The 22,723-nt window shown below is 45.3% G+C and overlaps 1 protein-coding gene across 5 annotated transcripts in view; it reads right to left on the reverse strand.

Annotated features, from left to right (window-relative positions):
- Positions 1-6: 6 nt before the first annotated feature.
- LOC102376228 (TBC1 domain family member 24-like) overlaps positions 7-22,723 on the reverse strand; it is a 26,930-nt gene continuing 4,213 nt past the window's right edge. For 2 of the 5 annotated variants that reach the window (XM_025212897.1, XM_025212899.1), the window contains exons 2-8: positions 18,974-20,009; positions 14,633-14,905; positions 13,866-14,024; positions 8,273-8,336; positions 6,265-6,360; positions 3,912-4,194; positions 7-2,681 (exon numbers count right to left, since the gene is read on the reverse strand). In XM_025212897.1, the coding sequence (XP_025068682.1) occupies positions 2,536-2,681; positions 3,912-4,194; positions 6,265-6,360; positions 8,273-8,336; positions 13,866-14,024; positions 14,633-14,905; positions 18,974-20,009 (2,057 nt within the window). In that variant the 3' untranslated portion in view covers positions 7-2,535. Of the gene's footprint in view, positions 2,682-3,911; positions 4,195-6,264; positions 6,361-8,272; positions 8,337-13,865; positions 14,025-14,632; positions 14,906-18,973; positions 20,010-20,751; positions 20,792-22,723 lie in introns of those variants that run through there. The other 3 variants (XM_025212900.1, XM_025212898.1, XM_006031276.2) reach the window with 3 other exon arrangements.

Raw genomic sequence — 22,723 nt, forward strand, 5'->3', positions numbered from 1 at the left:
GAATGCATCTGGTAAAATAAGTGTATCCCTCTGCTTAGCAATTTCACCCAGAAAATCTGGCTGGTTCAGTATATAGCCTTAGGAAGGGGCAAATATTGGCCAGGTCTTAGCAGAACTCCTCAAATTCAAAACAGGAATTTATTGGCCAGATTCAGGGCATGAAAGAACAACCCTGACCTTTATGAATCATTTTTATGACTGGCAGAGCTCATGAAACAACAAAAGGGGGAGCTTATGGGAAAGGGTGATCCCAATGCAATGAGCTCTGGCAAGCCCCCAGGCCCCTGTTCAGGTTCTGCTAAGCATGTGTGTAGGAAAATGATGTCTGAGCACATCACTGTATATACAACACCATGGTCCTGATTCTGGTTTCAGGTTTATGCCTTCTATGAATTAAACCTATTCATGTATCAGTAGCTTTATTAGACTAACAGTAAAACAAAACTGATATAAAAGAGCAGAAATACAGACTTCACATCTTATCTTACCAGATGTACTTTGAAGACCACAAGTTATTACTATTGATTTGAATGTCTGCATAGATGACTTTGTGGGTATGAGACTCTTCTCTCTGACCCATATTCACCTAGCATTTCTAGAATTATCTCCTTGGAGGAAGCCACATCTGCTCTTTATAACTGGAGAGAATGAGTGCCGTTAAAATAAAACTTTAAATGAAAAATATATTTGGACTTTGAAAGCATGTTTTCATTCTGCCAACTAAATGATTTTTATAGGGATTAAAAAACACATTCACTACTACATTGGACTTATCATAGTTTACATGATTATAGTTCATCTTTAAAAATGATTAATTTTTTATTGTTCTAATGGTGGATAACTAATGACAGAATAGATTAGACTGCCAGATGTTCTAACTATTTAGATTCTTATGACACTAACACTGCTCTGAAAACACCTCTTCAGTTTAGTACAAGCCCCACGATGAGGAAGGTTTACAATAATATGTTATGCTAGTTTACTGAGAAAAGCTTAAATAAATATTGTGGATTTGCATATCTCAGATGAGTTTAGTGCTATGCTTGACATTCAAGAGAAAAGTGCTCTCTTTCCATTTTCAAAACAGGTGTAAACCTGGGCAAGCTCTGTTGTATTGGTTCACTAAGAGGCCTCAGCTTGGATCCTGGCAACCCCACTTCTAGGATGGAGAGGGTCTTGTCTCTGTGACAAATCCTTTACTCAAATGTCTTGACCATACTAAAACTGCTGGCTACCATGGGGTCTCCAGAAATTGCAAGCAAAAAATATTCACTTAGAGGGAAGCTATTACTTCCAGAGTTCTACTACTTTTTCCTACCAAGGTGGCTCTACATTAGCTATGTGTTCTAGGGATACATCACCTGCCTTTTTCCACACACGGTGCAGAGGCACAACTACATAGTTATATGTATTTAGGCTGGAGCAGAGTCTGTGGAGCATCTGAAGACTTTTGCATTCAGAGGCATGGCAAGCTCTTTTGCTTCTGGGCAAAGTTGGTTGCGGGGCAGGGGTAGAGGGAACGGGACAGTACCCAGGGGCTCATTGGAGTCCTGGCAGCTAATGAGTAAAATCTCTCAGCTGCCCCCACAAAGGTGCTGCTGAATACCATGGTGAGTAAAGAAATAAAATCCCTAATTCTGCAGCAAGGGTGCATCCCTCTGCCTTCATCTCTTGCTTCTTCTTTCATGCCCAGCACTTATCTGTCAAGCACCCAAGAGCCTCCTTGAGATCACTGTCCAATTCCTAGCCTGTCTCCACCAGTCCCAGCCTGCAGCTTCTGGACTAGCAGCTTAGCTGCTTCAATTCTAGCACAGACCCCCTAGCCTTGGTTCCAGCAAATCCCACCCTAAAGCAATGCCGGGGGCTTGTGGCCTCCTTGCCCACCCCTAGTTATGCTACTGCTTGCAATCTGCCCGGAATTTGCTGCATTTTCAAAAATGGTGTAGATAATTGGCTCTGGTGGTAACTGTCAAAACTACTTTGCTAAAATGGGTAGCTGCACATGAAAGCCACTTGTGTACCATATCATAGGATAACTAACTTGTCACTGCACGCACTATCTGGTGACCTTCAAAGACTATAGAGGTTCTATTCCTAGTTATAATCATTTTGGACTTGGGACCAGGATGGAAACCTTACAAGTCAGTCGTAGAAAGATTCAAGAAAATATGCAAATTAGCTCATTTTTCCAAACTCCAGAAATTGGGGGTTTAATCTGAACTGTGTGCAAACATTTTGGGGCTGAGTTATTATCATACATTCATAGCAAGGCAGTACCTATAACAACAGGTTGTACTGTGGACCTTTATTTCCCTCATTCCTAGTCATCATCACTGTCCACTATGATGAAGATGGAAAATATGGAGAATGGCTAGCAGTGGGGTACAAAGTAGCAAGAGAAATGCAGGCTGCCACCATGTGGGGACTTCCTCCATGACAGTCAGGCCTTTGGAGTCAATCAGTCATACATCCTCCAGTGGTGATGAATCTTTCATTGATTAATATGGGGCAGGCAGAAGCAATTTTAGCAATAATTTAGGCATTCTGAAAACCCCAGACTTCAAGGAGCTGCACCTGGAAGTTCTCTTCACAGAGCGGAGGGTTGTCAAATGTCTCACAGTGCTCTGTCCTTCCATGAAGCAGGTCAGCATCAATGCACAGAGCTTGGCCTCCTCCACCTCCTGTAAAAGAATGGGAAGGATTGTTGGGGATCTGCTCTCACCAGGTTATTAGGTAAACAGAGGGGCTGATCTCAAAAGAATCCCAATCATCCCACTCATGTCTCAGTTCCTACTTAGTTTTATTTCCTCTTGACTGTGGTATACAGCTGGAAGTAGAAGAGACCTTCATCTTATCTGGTCCATTACCTTTCTATGCCAAACTGGAAGTCACTGTCTACTTCTCATGCAACAGCTTCTGAAGAGTTACCTCATGGGACAACAGACTGCAATACAGACAATATTGGAGATTGCTCAAGTAGTTGGACCTAAATTATTAAATTGGATGGAGATTTTAAAAATCTTGTTTTCACAGACATTGCACTTGACCTCAATTTCATTTCTGCATCTGATTGCTTGGGGAATGAAACAGAGGTACAGTTTGGGGAAGTTAATTCTTTCCCAACTGTAGGGCAGGCTACAGGCTGAGCATTACTTTAAGATGCCCCACTTGTGCTTTGTGTCTGCCTAACACTGCTCCCTAGCTGCCTTTGTAGCAATAGCATCTTGCTGTTGCTAACAGCTAATGCAAATTCTCCTTTATCTGAAATGGAAGAGCTTTGTATTGCCAAGACAATTAGTTCTGCTCATTTTTGATGTAATAGTTGTGAATCAGTTGAATGACACTAGGTCTCAAAGATTTAATCTGCAACTCTGTAAGCTATGGTGTAATTCCTCATGCACAGTTAGGGCTCATTATTAAGTCACGAATGGACTTCCTACCTTTGTTTCTTCCTGATACTTTTTTGTTAAAAATATACAGTGGTAAACTCCAGCTGCCATTTGGACAGGGATATTGCAGACAGTAAGTGCCTTCACAAGTCTCAGGCACAGTCACAAGGCTTGTGGTATCCCAAAGCGAGTGGGTGCCACCACTCTGGCAGCCCTAAAGGTACAAATTATGCAAAGCAGAGAGGATGTGGGCCCATGACTGCACCTCGCCATTCTCTATTGATAGCATCAGGCAACAGAGGTAGCCAGCTTCAGAGAGAAGATCAGGCTAGGGATAGTTTTCACGCATACCTTCCCTCTGTGTTCTCTGGAGCATTCAGAGAAAGCACCTTGAGACTGTTCAGTACCATACCACCCCCTGAGTGGACATGTGTAAATTAGAGTTTGGGCTGGAGTGCTTTTGGGCTAGGATAGCACTCTCTTTTCTGAGAATGTGAGGATACTTATTAATGGCATGGTTACCAATAATGATTCCTTCTTGAGTCCCAGACATGAACATGGAAGCTGTTTTTGAAGGCAGCAGGAAGTGTCTTATTGCCAAAAATGGAGAAAGGCGAACCTTTCCTCTCTGCAGAACTGGCACTGAGAGGTGGTTTGAACTGGCCACGTGGCCATTAGGGGAAGATGAGATGTCGGTGGGGGAGGAGAGAGAAGATGAGCGCTGGCGGGGTGAACGAGGGACTGCCTTGGTCAGCTCTGGTTTCTTGATAAACACCCACTCATACCTCTCCATTTCAGGGCGCACCTATAAAACAAGGCAACACATGAGCACTGCAGCATATCCTTTGAATACTTTCCTGCCAAATGATATTAAGTGGGTCTGGGTGTTTGGTTATTTCTGTGGATATCGGCGGTAAGTCTGTAAGTGATGGCTATTCAGCAGGGGGTAACAGGGCCAAACTCCACCAATGGAGCATTATGGCTAACGCCCTGCAGGATCTCCCATGGGGTGGTCTGCTTGTTGTATCGAAACTGCTCTATGTCTGGAGATATCATGGAAGAGATGAGACTGCTTGGTAATAATTTATGAATACTGTGTATTCTGTATGCTTGTCTAACTGTTTTAAGGGGGATTATTGTATGAAGAGTACAGTGGCTTCAGATATCCATCCCATTACTGATAGAGAAAGAACAACACAAAAGTGATTTGCTTTGCTGTTCTGCCTCCAACTCCCCACTGAGCTCATTGGACCAGTTTGTCAAGAGACTGGAGTTTATGCTCCAGAAATCAAGACAAAGGACATACGGGTGAATAAAAAGCAAGGACAGACAGATATTGCTGAGATGCTATTCCCATAGACACCAACCCTCACTGGAGGATTTGAAGAAACTAAGTCTTCCTAGGCTTTTATCACAGAGGGACAGGACTTAAGTAAGAAAGGTGAGAGCGTAAATTATTCTTTTAATATTCTTTTTTTTTATGTTATGCTTTCTTCCTTCTGTAAAGTTTAAACAATATTTTGGCTTAAGAAGGCTGTTTGGTCTCGTGATACACCACTGACCACAGATTTTCAAATGGAAGAACCATAAGTATTGAATGCAGTGAGACTGGTTGGGTGATCATGGCTGATCCAGGGGGTGCTCTGGTTCAGAGCCTGATATAAGAGTGGTAAAATTATGTGATTTCTTGCCAAGAGAAATGAAGGGATGCAGGCCTGATTGCTGAGAAGGCATGTTCAGAATAGGGAAGGGTATCACTAGCCCTGTAATTATGACACTGTCTTTGGAGGGGATGATAAATCCTGACAGGGCTGAATCTGCTCCAACTCCCATAAATTAAACCAGGGGTGTCAAATATATGGCGCACGGATTGCATCTGGCTGACTGGTAGTCTGGTGCACTACTAGTGCACACCCTCAGCTCTGTGCTGCAGCATGCCCCTGGCACTGCTGTCCAGCCAGAGTTCTGCTGCTGGGCAGTGGCACGGATCCAGGGGTGTGCAGTGGTGTGGAGCTGTGTTTGGCCAGAGCTCCATGCCGCTGCACTTTGCCAGCTCCTTGAGGACGCATGGCCCTGGCTCTGTGCTTCCCAAACACAACTCCGTGCAGCCACATGCCCCTAGCTCTGTCACTGCCCAGCGGTACTGAACTCTGGTGTGTTGACTGTGCCAGGGGCATACTGCACTGTGACTCCAGGGGGCCTGCAGTGGCATGGAGTTATATTTGGCCAGTGTAGAGCCAGGGGCATATGTTGACGGGGGGCATGCAGTGGTGTGGAGCTCTGGACAAACCTGGACCTGCACCACTGCACACCCCTGGCTGCAGCCCAGCCAGAGCTCCACCCTGCTCCATGCCCCTGGCTCCTCAAGGATGCATGCTCCTGGCTGTGCACCCCACAGATGTATCTCTGTGTCGCCCCATGCCTTGAAATCCATGCTGCTGCCTGACCTGTACCAACACTGCCCCCCAGACATTGTCCCGTGGATCTAGCCTGGGAGGAGCCCCTGTGGTCCGAATCCAGCCTGGGGCCCAAAGTGAGTTTGGCATCCCTGGATTAAACTCTACATTGCACTACAAGGCTTAATGCACCTTGACTCGAGGACCCGATAGACACTGGGACCTGATGGACCTCTGTTCTCATCCAACACAACAATTTCTCTGTTCTTCTGTATTTTTTCCTGTCAGAAGCAAGGGACACTGGTGGAGCTGTGTGAAGGAAGCAGTGATAGTACCTGCTGGTTGTATGCTTTGGTAGTTAACTGCCACAGTGAGAGTTATACGAGAGGTGAACAAAAATTACCGTAAATCTTAAAATACACAAACTATAAATAAGATAAATGATAAATAAATAAGGTGGGAAATAGAGTAAGACTTACGCTAAAAACAAAGCATTCCCCTGTGCCAAAAAAGCTGGATGTACCCCCACTCCTTTTCCTTTCATTCCAGTCAGAAGACAGAAATGCACCACACACCTTAAGGAGGGCGTATGAAGAACAATTTAGTTGTCAGTGAATTAGTACAGCAGGGAAAGCATCAACAAGGTTAAATAACAGAAATCACAGGCTAGGCAGACGCAGTGTTGGGGGAGTGGCAACCTTTGATTTACACACGCACACTTATTTGGTTACCCAGATTTGGACCACGTGGGAATTTTGAAAGTAGACTACCAGAACTGGGGCTCCTGGTTTGGATCAAAAGGCAGAATTGTGCCCATCAGGTCTACACTGAAAGGATACTTAACAGCTTCTTCTTGCTTAGCTGATCTGCCCCACTCTGTGTGTCCAGGGCCATAGTGACTAGGCTGTTTCTGCTGCTTTTTGCTCTGTTAGCATGATGATGTGCACCCATGTACAGGGGTTGGACCCCGTTCCTCTTCATGAATTAGCAGGTTAACTGCATTCCCATCTGTTCTACCGGAGGGCAATAGGACTGCCTCAGGGGCCACTGAGGGCAGAACTGGAAAACAGCAATGTTGTTCTGGAGTAACTAAAGACCTAATTTGGCCTGAACAGCCCTACCTGCTGGTGGTAACATGTGAGAAGAAAAGAACTTGGCTTGATTCCCAGCTGCCAAGATGAGTTTTTGGATAGAAACAAACAAAAATAAAATAAAATAAAACTTTTTTTGCTTGAAAACAGAGCAGATTTGATCTTGTGTTACTGAAAATGAGAATAACTGAGGAAATCCATGATGGTCTAGACAAGGCACTGGAAGGAAGCAAACTGTTTATCCCATTGTCAAGCTAGAGGGTCAGATCCTGGGCAACCTGTACCTGTTGGCTGATAAATCTTTTGGATGCCCGAGAGATTTACAGTATCATCTTCCTACCATTTGACCAAGGGTGCAGAGATAAAGTATGGATTTATGAACTGCTCTGAAAAGTCCCTGGGAAGATGCCTACTTTTTGTTTTTGTAGATATTTTACCACTTTCAGATGTTAAGGAAGACATCTCTATTTTTATTTTCTTTCTCTGGTCTTTCTGTTATTGAAATCAAAGAGGGACACGTTCATTGGAGAAAATGTCCTTCTCCACAGATCCATCTTCTTCCTTATTAATCACCAAAACCCTCCATTGATTTCCACCAGGATCAAGGAATTTCCTTGATAGAGTATGTTTTTTTTTTCCACAGTGCTACTGTAAAGATGCTGCAGCACAGGGATAAATTGGGCCCTGTGTCTATAGCCTTCATGGATGGAAGCTGGGGGAAGATATATTGGGCTATGAGGAAAGTAAGCCATTGAAAGTGTGGCTCAGTGACATAGATATTGCCCTGAAAGGAAGGGGACCCTTGGGCTCAGACTCTGGCCCCTGCTCCCAGTAGTACAGAAGATACCCTGCTGCTATTTATCTATTTTATCCAAAAATATTAAATGTTAGGTACTTAAAAGCCACGAGGCAGGATACAGAGCCTAGGGAACCTATATAAATAAAAGGCACTTAGATGCATAAAGTGAAATCAGGTTTGGTTCTATATATATATTTTCTGATGTGGAGATGGCTGCTGTAATCCAAGCCTTTGTCATCTCATGATTAAACTGCACCCTTCACTGGACTCAAGCTCCCCCCTTCATAACATTTGGGAATTAAGTAGCACCCAATTTCAAAAATGAATGCACATATTATAGTGCTTACCTCCCAGCAGAGGGGCAGGGCAGTAGGAGTGGGGGGATCGTTCAGGCAGGGACAAGCCTGAACCTGCTTTTTTCTACTTAGCTTATCTACTTATCTCCTCGTACATTGTGGCACCCTTCATAGGATCTGGCAGCACCCCTGGTTAAAAAATCAGGGTGTAGAATATATCTGCCTACATATTCATTTCTCTCCTGGACCAATCTGAATCTCCTCGTAGTACTCTTCCGTGTTTGGATAATATGGTACTTACTTCCTCCCGTGTTGTTTTTAGGAGCAGTACTGTTGGTTCGTAACCTTCACAGCATGAATAAAACCTGCAGAGATGAGCAAAGTAAACCGATTGATATGAGCTTGAAACTGAGGAGAGACCTACCTGATTTGATAGTTACACTAGGGCACTCAGTAGAGAGCCCATAGGGTTGGCATGTTCCGTTTTACAGTACCAGGAGCAGTATATTTATATAGACCCATCATTGGCTGATGTTGTGTCAACTCTCCGTGAGTGCTCCTTTGACACGGTCCTTCAGGCATTAGAATATGATCTTTTTTATTGGCTGGTAATTCTCAGATCTGTTGCTGTTGATAGTGCAGGCAATTGTCCAAATAGGTTAATATTCATTATCTGGTTAGAGCAGTTCTCTAGCAGAGAAGTAATTCTCAACCAGGGTGCTCCAGCATCCTGGTGTGCCATGAAATCTTTTTAAGAGTGCCACACAATTTGTGCAGTTATGTGCTCTGGACCTCTAGCTGGTGTGACTCCATGTTCTGAATCTCTGGCTTGGACCCTCCTGCTTACTCCTACTGCAGCCAATTGTGGGCTCCACACTTCAAAAGGATGTGGAGAAGCTTGAGCGAGTCCAGAGGAGAGCCGCACACATGATTAGAGGTCAAGAGAACAGGCCTTATGAGGAGAGACTGAGGGGCATGGGACTCTTCAGCCTGGAGAAGCACAGGCTATGGGGTGACTTGGTGGCAGCCTATTAGTATATTAGGGGTGTGCATCAGGAACTGGGAGAACATCTGTTCACCAGGGCACCCCAAGGGAAGACAAGATCTAACGGTCACAAACTGCTGGAAGACCATTTTAGACTGGACATAAGGGAAAACTTCTTTACCATCCAAGTCTCCAGAGTCTGGAATAGACTCCCCCCAGAAGTGGTGCAAGCATCTACTCTGGATACCTTTAAGAAATGCTTGGATGCTTATCTTGCTGGGATGATCTGACCCCAGCTGACTTCCTGCCCCTGGGGCAAGGGGCTGGACCCGATGATATTGCGAGGTCCCTTCCAGTCCTAATGTCTATGAAATCTATGAAATCTACTTGCTCCTGTTTTTGTCTTGGACCTCCTGGGCTGCATTAGCGGTGTGCCCTGATGAGGGCCGCATCTCAAATTCAGCTTGCTATCCTGGACTAGGACAGCTATCTGGTTTTGACCATGGCTTACACTCCGGGAAACCCCTGATCTAGTGCAATCCACTTGAACTGACTGCCTACAGCCTAACGATCCCTTACAGTGGTGGGCAGACTGCTTGACTTGGGAGATTGCAGCACCTGTCATTAATGGGGCTCAGCCTCCCATTGTTACTCACTATTGCAACCATGGGGTGCTCCTGGGTCCTCTCCTACAAGTAGATCTCCAGGTTGTGGTGGTAGTGGTGGCTATAAGGCCTTTTATCAACTCCATCTGGTAAGAGGGCTTTCTTTCAGATTCAGATATGGCCACCATCATTCCTGTCTTTGTAACCTTGAGATGGAGCTGCCCTGCTATGCTTCTGGATCATGATGAGACAAAAAGGAGAAGGCAGTCCCCTACGTACTCAGGGCCCTGACCGTTTAGTGCCTGATAGGTCAAAATCATCACCTTGAACTGTGCCCAGAAAGTTACTGGAAGCCAATGCAGAGTCTGGGAGTCTGGAGCACAGGAGTTATGTGCTCTTGGAGACTCACCCCTGCTTGCTTAGTAATTTTGTTCTCTTGTTTTGTTTTCTTGTACATTCCCTTGTTTTATAAGCTGTTTTATTCTCTTCTTGTAAATTGCCAGGAACTTTGCTGGGAAGGGCAGTACATAAATCTAATAAATAAATAATAAATAAAATGCCTGGTGCCCTGAGCATGTCCTACCCTGCTCATAGTTCAGGAAAACTACATTTTATATTGTTGATGGACTGTACCGCCTCAGGTTGGCTAGAGGGAGACAGCATGAGGGAGCTCTGTCTATACATAGAATCACATTGTCAATCATTAGCACTTTACAAACATTTGAAACACCCTTGTAAGGAGTGAGCATAGCCACCCCTATTTTTCATATGTGAAAGCTGCCATTCAGAGGTTAAGGTCACAAACGGAGTACCATCAAACCCAGGACCAGTCAAAGGAGCCTCTATTCTGGGAGCTCTCCCCAAACCATGAAGCTAACCTGGAAGTGCAACTGTTCCAATAGAGAAGAGAACAAGACAATCTCAATGTCAGCAGAACTGGGAGGAGAGGGGGAAAGAACAGAGCACTTAGACATATGTGTGCCATTGGTCAGGCAACACTATCATGAACTGCAAGATCAAAGGTTCAAGGATCTGTTTGGCTACTGGAATTACTGAGCCTAATATGCAACTCACATGGCACAGACCAGTGGTGGTTACTGATGATAAAGGTAACAATAATGGATGGCGTCACTGCATGTGGATGCTGCCACTCTTACGCGAAGCAGGCTTTCAGAAGGTGCTGCACTCCATTTTCTCCACAGCCAGACCTATATTTTTTAATCAGACTTTGCATTTTCCCCCTTTTCACTTTTTCTGGGTTGTGGCAGTAGTGCTGTATCATTCCCTGTTGGGTTTCTGTGGGGGTTTCCACTGCTGTTGTGGAAACAGGGGCCATCTTGTTGAAGATTACATGTCCCTTGGGTTACAGTTTTAACATTTTAAATCCATGGGCTAGTAGTGTAACTAGGGGTGGGCAAGCAGGGTACCAGCCCTGGGTGCCAACTTCGAGGGGGTGCTGGGTGGCAGCCTCCTGGGGAGTCTTTGCTGTAGCAGCAGCAGCCATGGGCAGCCAGCCAGCCAAGGTCTTTGGTTCCCCTGGGCAAAAAGACTGACCTCCCTGACATCCCTTCCCCTCTGGCACTTGCCAACCCCACTCCCACAGACATCTGTTCTCTGGTGGGTGTTTGCCCAGGGCACAAAACTTGTCAGCTACGCTCTGCCAAGGGCTATATTTAACCTTGGTAGAACCCCTCTGGTTTAGCTTGCACTGATGAAAAAATCTGACTACAAACTCTTTGGTTAGGGGTTGAAATAATCTTTTATAAACATAGCAAGCTGAATCAAAATGTAAAGGATTGTTAAGAACAGTTACAGCTCTTCTGGAAACTATTGTAATGTTAAATAGCCTGCCTGAGCAAACTCATAAAGGGACAGTGACAGAAACACTTAATCATTTAGCTCCAGCATCTTTTGTATTTGTTAGTAACTTGGGAAGTCACTTTATTATGGGTATTCTAATGTCATAATTTTTGCCCAGCAAAGCAGGTAATTGTTTAGATAAATCCAAACATAAAATCACAGCCAAGACATGCAAAGTCCTACCTCAGACTCGCAGTCTGGGTAGAGAAAACATCACGGTAGGGTTGTTACAAAGTAAGCTTTGTTTAACTTGGATGCTTTTTAAAAATGTTCTGCTGAGAGTCTGTGTTACTTGGACACCATGTATTTACATTGGGCTGGGTTCTTTTGTGATGCACAAAAGTAAAGGCTCAGACAAGGAGAGCGGGGGGCTTTGGGTCACCTTGACACTACCTACATTCCAAAACAGCCCCTTTGGTGAGCGAGATTTGGCCTGTTTGAGGTTGCCAGCGGTCTGCACTGCAGCCCAGAATCTCCACAGGGCAGTGTCCACATCCACGCCTCTAACCTACACTCTACTCATGGTCTTATAAGTATAGATGGGGATAAGGCTCCTTGCATTGGTCCTGCAGCAGGGGAATTCACCTTTAGTCTGTTTTGCAGCCTCTTTGCTGTCAGAGTGGGTACAGAGGATACAAGAACACTGTCAACCTTGGTGCTGTCAAACAAATGGGAAGTTTAAAAATGCCCGACTGGGCTTTACTTTTGCACACTAATGTAGAGAGCTTCCCTTTTGATGGCAAAGGAACAGGTGCTGAGAGGGAATGGTATATGCCCAGGCACCAGATGTCATTGTAAGAGAGCAGAGACAAGTGTAGGTAAGTTTTAGAAATCCACATTCACAGTTAAAAAATGAGCTTGGCTGGATCCTGCCCACAGTCATCTTGTGATTGCTGTCTGTGAGCATCAAGGAGCAGGTGGTGCAAATCATTAAAGGGGCCTAATCCAAAGCCCATCCAGAGCAGTGGAAAGACTCCCAGTGATTTCACTGCACTTTGGACTGCAGCTCAAATGTTTGTTAATTTTTTATCTGTAGATTGATTGGGGAATTTGCCATTCACCCTTTCCATCACTCTGCTTCCATAAGTTGGAGCAGAGGCCAGGAGGAATGTCTGACTGCTTGCCTGTCTGGCTTGGGGTTTATGTTGTGCTGATCAATGCTATATTTATGTGTCTGGATGCCTAATACTGCTACCTAAATAGAGCTTTGAAGCCCAAATATTCAGCCAACAAGAGTTGGAGCAAATAATTCGGAATAGGAGTTGGTACTGCCTCTGTGCCGTGAGTTCTTGTGGGATAGCTAGAGGGAACAGGGCACAGGCAGAGGGATTGCTGCTCCCAGTACATGCTGCCTTAGGTGAGAAGCAGCAGGACAGCACAGCTAACTACACGTTTTGGACTTAAACTTTACACAAGAAATAGGAAATATTTACTGCTTATCTTCAAGTAAGTTTAAAGCGGGTAGGAGGTACTGGGCTGCCAGCTCTGTGTGATTCCCATATAACAGGGATGCCCCACTGGCAGGCCACAAAGGATTAATCTACAGTATTCCCACCCACCAGCCCTGCCCCTGCCCCTGGGCTGCCCAAGGGCCATGGCTCCCCTCACTGCTCTGGCTGCTGCTATAGCCAGGGTCTTCAGGCTCCCCCTCTCTTCTTTGGCTTTTATTTCCTGCCCCTACCCTGGGGGATGGGGCAGAGTGACAGGGGTTAGCCTGCAGTGCTGAGGGAGCCTGCAGTAAGGGAGGTGATAGGGGATGGCTGTGTGTGTGCTGTAGAGGTTGTGGGGGTCACATGCATGCAATGCCAGGGAAGCTCATAGCACAGGGGAGCCCACAGGGAGAGCCAGGGGGAGCCCATAGCTGGGGATGTAAGGCAAGGCTGTGGGCCTTGCTGGTGCAGCCTCCATGGTGTGCAGCCCCGACCACTAAGAAGTTGGACAACCCTTCCATACAACAGCCTTGATCTAGAGATGCCATCTTTAGAGAGCAAGAACACTGATTGCTCTCCATGGCCCATTCAATCCTTGGCCTGTCATCCACAAGGATGACAGTGGTATAGTGGTTTTCTGTTGTGGATGTGTGTCTCCAAGGAACTGGACTGAAATCAGTCAAACATATTTCACATCAGATGAAACAGCCATCGTAAGAAAAACATTTCTGAACCCCTGAGATAACATGCGTGTCTCCCACAAATACAATACATTGGTTCAAGGCTTTAGAGAAGAACATCTCTATAGAGAGCTGAACAGTCATAAGTCTCAAGGAAGTTCATACAACAGACCATCTTGCTAAAATAAATTGCTCAAACATTAGGTACAGTTATTGAATCCAAACCTCAACTGCTGTAGATCCAAATAGCACCATTTCAGTCAATGAGGCTATGTCAATTTTCCCTAACTAGAAATCTGGCCCATTTGATACAATTTTGCAGATGTCACTATACCTTTGTAAGCTGTACCCATCGTCTGAGGTGGAGAATAATAAGACAGGAGGGAATAAGGAGAATCGCTCAGGAATCCAGGACCATATGATACGCATCTCTTGGGCAGTTACAATGGTAGAGCTGAACTTCAGCATATCCACAGCCAGGTGGAATGACTGTCTGTAGGGGAAAGCAAGATTGGAGCAGAGCACTTTTAATAAGTCAAAAACCTGGTGTGTCTAAAAATAGCAGAAATATGCAGTTTTATGTTATAATGCAGCACCCAACTCTTCAGTTTTTCTTGCATATTTTAGACTGCAATCTCTCTGTTGTTATTACTTATTCATGTATTTAATATTGCAGTAGTTCTTAGGAGCTCTAGTTATGGACCAAAACTCCCACTGTGCCAAGCACTGGACAGGGACATGAACTGTCTCCTAATTTACATTCACATAATACTTAACACAGTGGGGCCTGCTTCTGCTTGGAACATTTGGAAACTATTGCAATCTTAATATCAGTCCAGCACAATACCTATCAATGTAACAGCAAGTGATTGCAGGCCAAGGCTGAGGAACATTGGCAGAGCTCTGTGGGCACCAGACCTGAAAACAGGAGGAGGAACTGTTAAATTGGGATTGACAGAACCACGTGAGGTCAATGACGGGAACAGCAGAATGCTGCAGGTCAGGCCTAAGACAACCTCTATGGTGGCACTTGGGGTCAACTCTGAGGTCAGATGAACCATCTGGTAGAATGTGAGTTTGTCTTCACTGCCTATATCATACCTTTTAGCCAGCACCAAAGCTGATTGTCTTGTGTTTCTTGGTTGTGAGGCAGAGCCATCCCAGGAATTGGTCTGTGGGCCAGCTTCTCCTTCCAGATTTGTCTCTACTTTTGGAACAGTTGAGACAGAAAGTAGGGCACAGAAGGAACTTGGGACTGTTGGGTTGCGGATGATGGACTTTCTGTGCTTGTGGCCTGCATATATGGGTGAGTTCCAAATGCAGTAGAGGCAGGGGCAGGCAAGGAGGTGAATAGGGGTGGGGTCAGCCTTGTACCTAGGATTTCAGCAGAGTTTCAAGGTTAGGTTGGACTATTCTGGGGTTATGTGTTGGGGCTTACACTTAAGGTGGATAGTGGCATGGGCTTGAGGATGAACTTAAAGGTGGCCTTAATTATCAGCATACTTTACAGTGCATGGGCAGAGGTCTGGGCATATATCATACCCCATTAGACAACCTGTACTGGCTTTCATCAACATCTTTAGTCCTTCCTTGATATCAGTACATTGTATGCCACTGAATTAGGGAACCCTGAAACAGGATATGTTTGCAGATGACACCAAGCCGAGGGGAGTAGTAGGTACTTTGGAGACTAGGGCTAGGAATCAGTGACCTAGACAAAATGGAGGATTGGACCAAAAGAAATTTCATGAGGTTCAATAAAGACAAGTGCAAAATCCTGCACTTAGGACGGAACAATCCCTGCACCAGTACAGGCTGGGGGCTGACTGGCTGAGCAGCAGCTCTGCAAAAAAGGACCTGGGGGTTATAGTGGACAATAAGCTGAATATGAGTCAGCAGTGTGCCCTTGTTGCCAAGAAGGCTAACAGCATACTGGGCTGCATTGGTAAATGTGTTGCCAGTAGGTCCAGGGAAGTGATTATTCCCCTTTATTCAGCACTGGTGAGGCCACATCTGGAGTACTATGTTCAGTTTTGGGCCTCCCACTACAGATAGGATGTGGACAAATTGGAGAGAGTCCAGCAGAGGGCAACAAAAATGGTGAGGGGGCTGGGGGGACATGAACTATGAGAAAAGACTGGGGGAACTTGGCTTATTTAGTTTAGAGAAGAGAAGACTGGGGGGAGGGTTTTAATTGCAGCCTTCAACTACCTGAAGAGAGATTCGAAAGAGGATGTAGCTAGACTGTTTTCAGTGGTGGCAGATGACAGAACAAGGAGCAATGGTCTCAAGTTGCAGCAAGGGAAATTTAGGTTAGATATTAGGAAGAATTTTCTCACTAGGAGGGTAGTAAACACTGGAGCAGGTTACCCACAGAGGTGGTAGAAGCTGCATCCTTGGATGTTTTCAAAACCTGGCTAGACAAAGCTTTGGCTGGGATGATCTAGTTTGGGATGACCTCCTGAGGTCCATTTCATCCATAACTTGGAGACATCAACCTCCATCCTGGAGAATTCAGTAGTATGGTGTTTAGGGCACTTGCTTTTAAGCTGAAAGTTCAGATTCTTGCTCTGAATCTTGCACCTGGGTTTCCCACATCACAGGGATGTAACTACCAGTCCATAAAGTCACTTTCTTGCTATCTCCCACTCTCAGTCTGATTTTTGACCACAGAATCATAGAAAAGTAGGGTGGGAAGGGAACTCAGGAGGTCATCTAGTTAACTCCCAACTCAAGACAGGATCATTTCTATCCAAACCATCCATACAAGAGCTTGTCTAGCTTGTTCCTAAAAGTACACAACAACCCTGATGCACAACTACAAGGCACATTGTCCCCAAAAAATCAAGAGCACCCTAACCTGTCACAGCTAAAGAAGAGGGATGAGGGCACTTTCAATGTCCTGCAGCTGCAAGTGTTGTTAAAATACACTCAAGAGATCCAGGGACACGGATCATGACCCCTGCTACAAAGGAAAACAATGCCCCCCTCCCCCAGCCCATGCCAGTCTGACCACGGGGTAAAATTTCTTCTTGATCCCTAATGTGGTGATTGGTCTTACCCTGAGCAGAACAGCAAGACCCTTTAACTAGGAACCTCTGGGTTTTAGTTCCAGCAGGAGCATTGGCACACCCCAGTCTAAACCCCAGCCTTGGTTGCAGCCAACACGCACTGTTTCTGAGGATGGCAAAAAAATACTGGCACCTGTACCAACAGAAGGGAAAAAGTTCCTTCCAGGTCCCATGTGGCAACCAGGAAAGCAAACGAGCATGGGAAAAACCAAACACACTCCACACCACTCTGCAACCTGGGGATTGCAAACAACTCCCCACATAATGCCCTCTAACTAGAGAGCCAGAACTCCCCTTTCTGTCATTCTACCCCCTCCATAAACGTATCCCACCTCCTTTAATCTTCTTTTATAACTAAGCTGGTTTTGGAGCTCTGCTGTATTCTTCTGCTTCTTGGCATGGTCTTCTTCAATATCCACCCCCTCTGGGCTCCAGAGATCTTCACATGATCCCTAGCAATCTGTGTGAAGGGGGCTCCTGGGTTTCCAACAGCTGCTCTTTACAGCATACCCTAGGCATAGCCACTCCTGGGTCATCGCTGACCAATGCTTATCCAACCTCTTCTTGAAAGCTTCTGATGAAGGAGACTTTACGACTTCTTTAGGCAGACTATTCCACTGCCTTTCTGTTTTAACAGTGAAGAAGTTTTTCTTGAAATCCACTTGAAACTTGCTGAAATTTCAAGCCATTGCTACACATCCTACTCTCTGCAGTGACAAAGAAAAACTGTTCTCTCTCTTTTTTATGGTAGCCCTTCAGATATTTGACAACTGCTGTCATGTTCCCTCTTAACTGCCTTTTCTGGAAGCTGAACATGTCTATTTCTTTTAACTTTTTTCAAATGGTTTGCTTTCCAGGCCCTTTATCATTTTTGTTGCTGTATTCTGGCCCCTCTCTGATTTCTCCACATACTGGACACCGTACTCTAGATCAGTGGTTCTTATCCTTTTTTGTACCAGGACCCATTTGTAAACATTGATGGGCAGTCCCACTCCAGTACCCCTCACTCCCAACCTGCTGCCCCCAAGCCCCAGCCCCTCAGTGTGTGAGGCAGGGGTGGGTTTGTGGGGTGGGAGGTTTGGTGGGGGGCTCTAAGCAGCCCCTTGCAGGCTGAAACTCTGCCAGTCTACAAGGGAAAAAAGGCACAGTTTCCCCAAGTTTTTCTCCTTTAAAGGAGAATCCATTTTTAAAGTTTGTTGATCCATTTTTCAAGTTTATTCATGACCCTTTCATATATGAGCACTGAATCTGTGACGGCATATCTTTTGGGTTGTGACCCACAGATTGAGAAATGCTCTAGATGAGACCTAACCAGTACATATTAAAGAGCCATTATCATCTTCTTGTGTTTTGCACCTAATGCTCCTACTGATGCTGCCCAAAACTTGCCTTGCCTTTTTTTGCAGAAGTGTTACACTGCAGAGGCACTGAGTCTGTGATCCACTAAGACTCCTGGATCCTTACCCATAGTGCTGTCAACCAGCCAGTTGTTACCCATTTTGTTTTTGCGTTTTTGATTATTCTTCCTGAGATGAAGCACCTTGCATTTGTGAGCACTGGACTTCATCCTACTGGCTCTTGCTCAGCTTCCTAGCCCATCAAGATCCTTCTGAATTTTGCTCCTGTCCTCCCATTTGCTTGCATTTCTTCCCAGTGTTGTGTTGTCTGAAGATTTGCTCAGGGAGCTCTCTATTTCAGTATCCAAATCACTAATCAACCAGTCAAACAGTACCAGGCCCAGGACAGAACCCTGTGGGCCTCCACTCAATACTACCTTCCATTCTGACATCAATCCATTTATAATGACACTTTTCTTGCTGCGATTGAGCCAGTTATCTATTCATCTTGTAATAGCTTTGTCTAATCCACAATTCTCCAATTTGTTTATGAGAAGGTCATGTAGGATGTTGTTAAAAGCCTTACTGGAGTCCAGATACACTATATCTACTACATTCCCTTCATTCTCCCACCTAATGACTTTGTCAAATAATGAGATCAAATGTGTTTGGTACAATTTGTTCTGACATCTGACATCTAACAATTTGTTCTGACAAATCCATGCTGGCTGCTTGTGATCAACCTTTCCACCTCCATATAATTCTATTCTGAATCTGAGCGATCTTTTAAACATGAGTTTTGTTTGAACTTATACTTTTTTTACAAAAAAGTTTTTGATTTTGATTAATCTGAATTTTTCAGTGAAAAAAGATTTTGTTGAAAACATTCCTAACAAGCTCTTCCAGTGAGATTGACTGATAGATCCGTCTGTCTGTTTTTTCTCTCTCTCTATACACCTATTGTTTTTGGTTTGTCTGGCTAGCACAAGGGAACATTACCTGAGCATGCTGGTGAATAAATCAGGCTTTCTTACCTGCGCTGCACCATAGTAATCCCTTTCTCCAGCAGAGCCTTCCTGTTTGCCATCTGAAGAAGCCAGATTTCCTTGCGGGAGAATAGCCTGATACCAAAAGCTCTCTCTAGTAGCTTATCAACAGTCATGTGCTCTCTAATGTTCTGCATGAAAGCTTGCAAATCCCCTTTGATGTCAGTCACTTCAAGCTCTCTCGAGGTCACCAAGAGCTTGTATTGTCTCAGCAAGGCCAGAGCAATCCGGTAGAGGACTTTCTGTCCCTCCAATAGGTATACATCAAGTATGCGTATGGCATAATCAAAGGGAAGCTCACCAAAGAGCCATGTTAACCATTCAGAATAGACCTCTGAGACATTCTCAGAAGCACTGGCTATTAATCTGTGAGCTGTGGGGCAGTGCTTGTTAGCCAGATCCCCAAAAGTCATACAGGAAGCCTTGTGGGCCAAGAAAGACTGGTCAATATAGCTGATGTGGGAGTCATTGCAAGCAATGAGGTGAGAGACATTGTCAAAGCACTGAGCTTCATCTTCACTGTAGTGCAGCAGCAGAGTTACAATCGCAGGCAGAATTGGACAGTAGGTGATGTCAGGGAAGAGGTTGCCAATGCAGATGAGAATTTTCTTTACTGCTGTTGTACCTTCCCTAGTCAGGCAATATGTGGGCATGAAGCATCCTTCAAGGAATTCAGGCAATGGATGGGAGCTCACATTCTGTTTTCCAAACAGCCTGATTGCCACATCCCTATAGACCAGAGCATCTGGGGTCACAAGCCGGCAGGGGATATGCTGGATGATATGGTGGTAAGCCTGAGCTCTTAGACTGTGGCTGGTAGTCCAGTAGCCTTCTCTTGCCAGCTTTTTCAGTTCCCTAGTGGTTTTGCTGAGGATCTCTCTGTGGCTCTTTGTCTCTTGATCCAATTCTGGCATCTTATCCCAATCTACAAACTGTCCAGAGCCCATGCAAGAAGATGCATCAATGTCCCAAGTCTCAGCCTCAGAGGTGATCACCACAGAGATTGGAGGAGAACTGATTGTCCCTGCAGAACAAAAATACAACATGATTCATTTCACTGGTTGACAGGTGACTTAATTCTGACAGCCACTTCTAAGATTTAAGTCAACATATATGTATTTAAATAGGTAGAACATTTTCCTGTCCCAAAAAAGAAGTTCTCATATTGACTTTTCATACTGGAACTATATTCATCACTTCACCTTTTTCCAGTTGCCTGTTTCTTGTAAGTCCTCAACCAGTGCTGCTCCCCATAGGCTGTCAAGTCAGAAACAGGAACTTTTCTGTGTAGATTGCATTATCTTTTAGTGGATCCACTATCTCTGTAGTATTGTAAATGGCCTGGATATATGGACACTTGCTTTTTGTAGTGCTATAAAGGGGTAGATAGTGCTACAAAAGTAACATGTGTCCAAGGTCAGAGACAGCTCAACTGTTCCTCCCTAGTATGGACTTCCCACCGGCCCTTTCACTTCCCCCACTAATGACTGTGTTTTTTTTCTATTGGTACAAAACTAAGAATTTTGCCCTGCCAGGAGCTTCCCAAGCAACCTCAGTCTGTCTGCCTCTGTGTATATTACACAGAGTGATTTGAAATAAGACTATGTGGTCCCATGGTTCAGTGCTTAAAGCCAGGGTATACCAAAGGAATGTAAACTACAGATACTATACTTTGCTAAAGCCAGGCAAGAGACCCCTTCAGGGTCAGGTACTTGGTTGCTGGGGCCCTAGTGTTGCCAGCCTTTGTATAAGACTTGAAAAAGTACCTATGAAATGTTACTTCCTTTTACAATATCAGTCTGACACCACACATTTTCCTTCCCCCTTCCTTAGTCATGGGAGGATACAGGATCCTGGGAAAACAACATACATCTTAGCAGAGGAAGTGATTACATTCAGGCCACTGGCATCTGGGAGCACAATGGGAATAGAAAACATTGCCGTTCTGCAGCTGCAGTAGCAGATGGGCTGTCACTCACTGACCTGGGAGAAGTTTCTATCCCATCCCAAAGCACCTGGCTTCTCTCCCCAGTTTGGGACTGCTTAATTTGGCTGGGTGCTGAGGATATCAAGAGTGTATACTTGACACCGTCTATATTCCCTGTAGGATTTCTGGAAAGCAGATGCACTGGTGAGACAGCTGTGTTGTACCACAATAAAATGCAATGAGTGGCAGGTCCTAGAATCCTACTTACAGTCAAGAACAAGAAGCTACTATAAAACAGTTGTTTGGCTACAGTCTTTCCAAAAGTAAAAGCCAGCTTAAACATTTACTCAAGAGAACACAATGTCCAGGCCGATCCACTAGTAGAATTATAGGTTATTATAAGCAGACAAGGTTCTTTGGGTAAATCTGATATCTTTTATTAGACCAACTCAAATTATAAATCAATAATAAATAAAGAGATTAACATAAATATAATAAATGCAAAATAAATAGGTTATTATACTGCTGCCCTCCTGAGTAGAGAGCAGGTCCCACCTTAGTCATGAATGATATACCAGACTGACTGTAGCGTTTCCATTTTGTAATGCACAAAAATGGTAATGCTGTATAAAAATATGGGCTGCTTACAGACATGAACTGCCCCCCTCCCCCGCAAACCCAGCACTTAACATTAAATTCATCGTGCCTGCACACAGCACAGCACATGCCCAGAAGAAGCAGCGCATTAGTTGGACCTGGGTCGCCCAACATCTGTATAGATTGCATGTTTCAGTGGCACTTTTTTATGCCTTTATCTAATAGCTAATTGAACCAGTGCTAGATAAAAGTGTCAAAAAGCCCTGCTGAAGTGCCTGATCTATATAGATGTAACCTGAGTGGTACTCCAAGATGTACCCCCTCTCCAATTGAAGGGATCAGAGCAGGTGCACGAGCGCTGTGGGAGGTGTTGGGACCCTCCTTCCCCTATAGAGCAGAGCCAGATCACCAATGGGGACTTAATCATACACCTTTTAATGAGAAAAACAGTGGTGGGAACATAACATATATAAACCAGGGGGTATAGGGGACACTACAATACCCCGAGAGGACGGGATTCAATAAAGGTTAGGCATTCACATTCGCAGACATATTCATCCAGTTAACAAAACACAGTGTGGCAGAGCACAGGGTGTCTCTGCCACTTTAAGGGCCTGGAGCTGGCAGCCTCCAGGTGCCTGATTAGGGCAGTCATTTTGAGGCCTAGGCTGCCTATATAAACAAGGCAGTTTGGCTGCTGGAGGCAGGCAGCAACATTGCCTGGCTGTAGGGCTGCTGTGAATGACCTGGAGGTAAGGGGGAGCTGCAAGGGGTTGGCAGGAGGCTCCTGGTCCTGGGCATGACCTGAAACTGCACCCTGCCAGGAGTGGGTGGTCTGGTGGGGCTTTCAGTGGTGCGGGAGCCTCCAGGAAATACCAGGCCAGTGATCACCCTGCTGAAAGGCAGGTTGGGGTGCCTTAACCCCTAGCTCCCATCACCGGGTGGGTAACCCTATGTTGGAGGGGCCCAGAGGGTGGACCCCGAGAGAGTGTATGGAGTACAGGGTGTGGTGCTGCGGTTGCCCCTGAGAGGATGGGGAGTAGTGGCACGGTGAGGCCCGAGGATGGGAGAGAGGGGCTAGAGACCCAGCCCGAAGGGGATAGTACCCTCGACTGGCCCATGCTGGGGCCAGGACCAGAGAAGGTCAAAAGGGCCGGGGGCCCACTGCAAGGGATGCCCAAGAGCCGGGGGCCTGGGGTCCTGACTGGCCTGGA

This window comes from Alligator sinensis, unplaced genomic scaffold, assembly GCF_000455745.1.
Source record: "Alligator sinensis unplaced genomic scaffold, ASM45574v1 scaffold17_1, whole genome shotgun sequence".
Lineage (NCBI taxonomy): Eukaryota > Metazoa > Chordata > Crocodylia > Alligatoridae > Alligator > Alligator sinensis.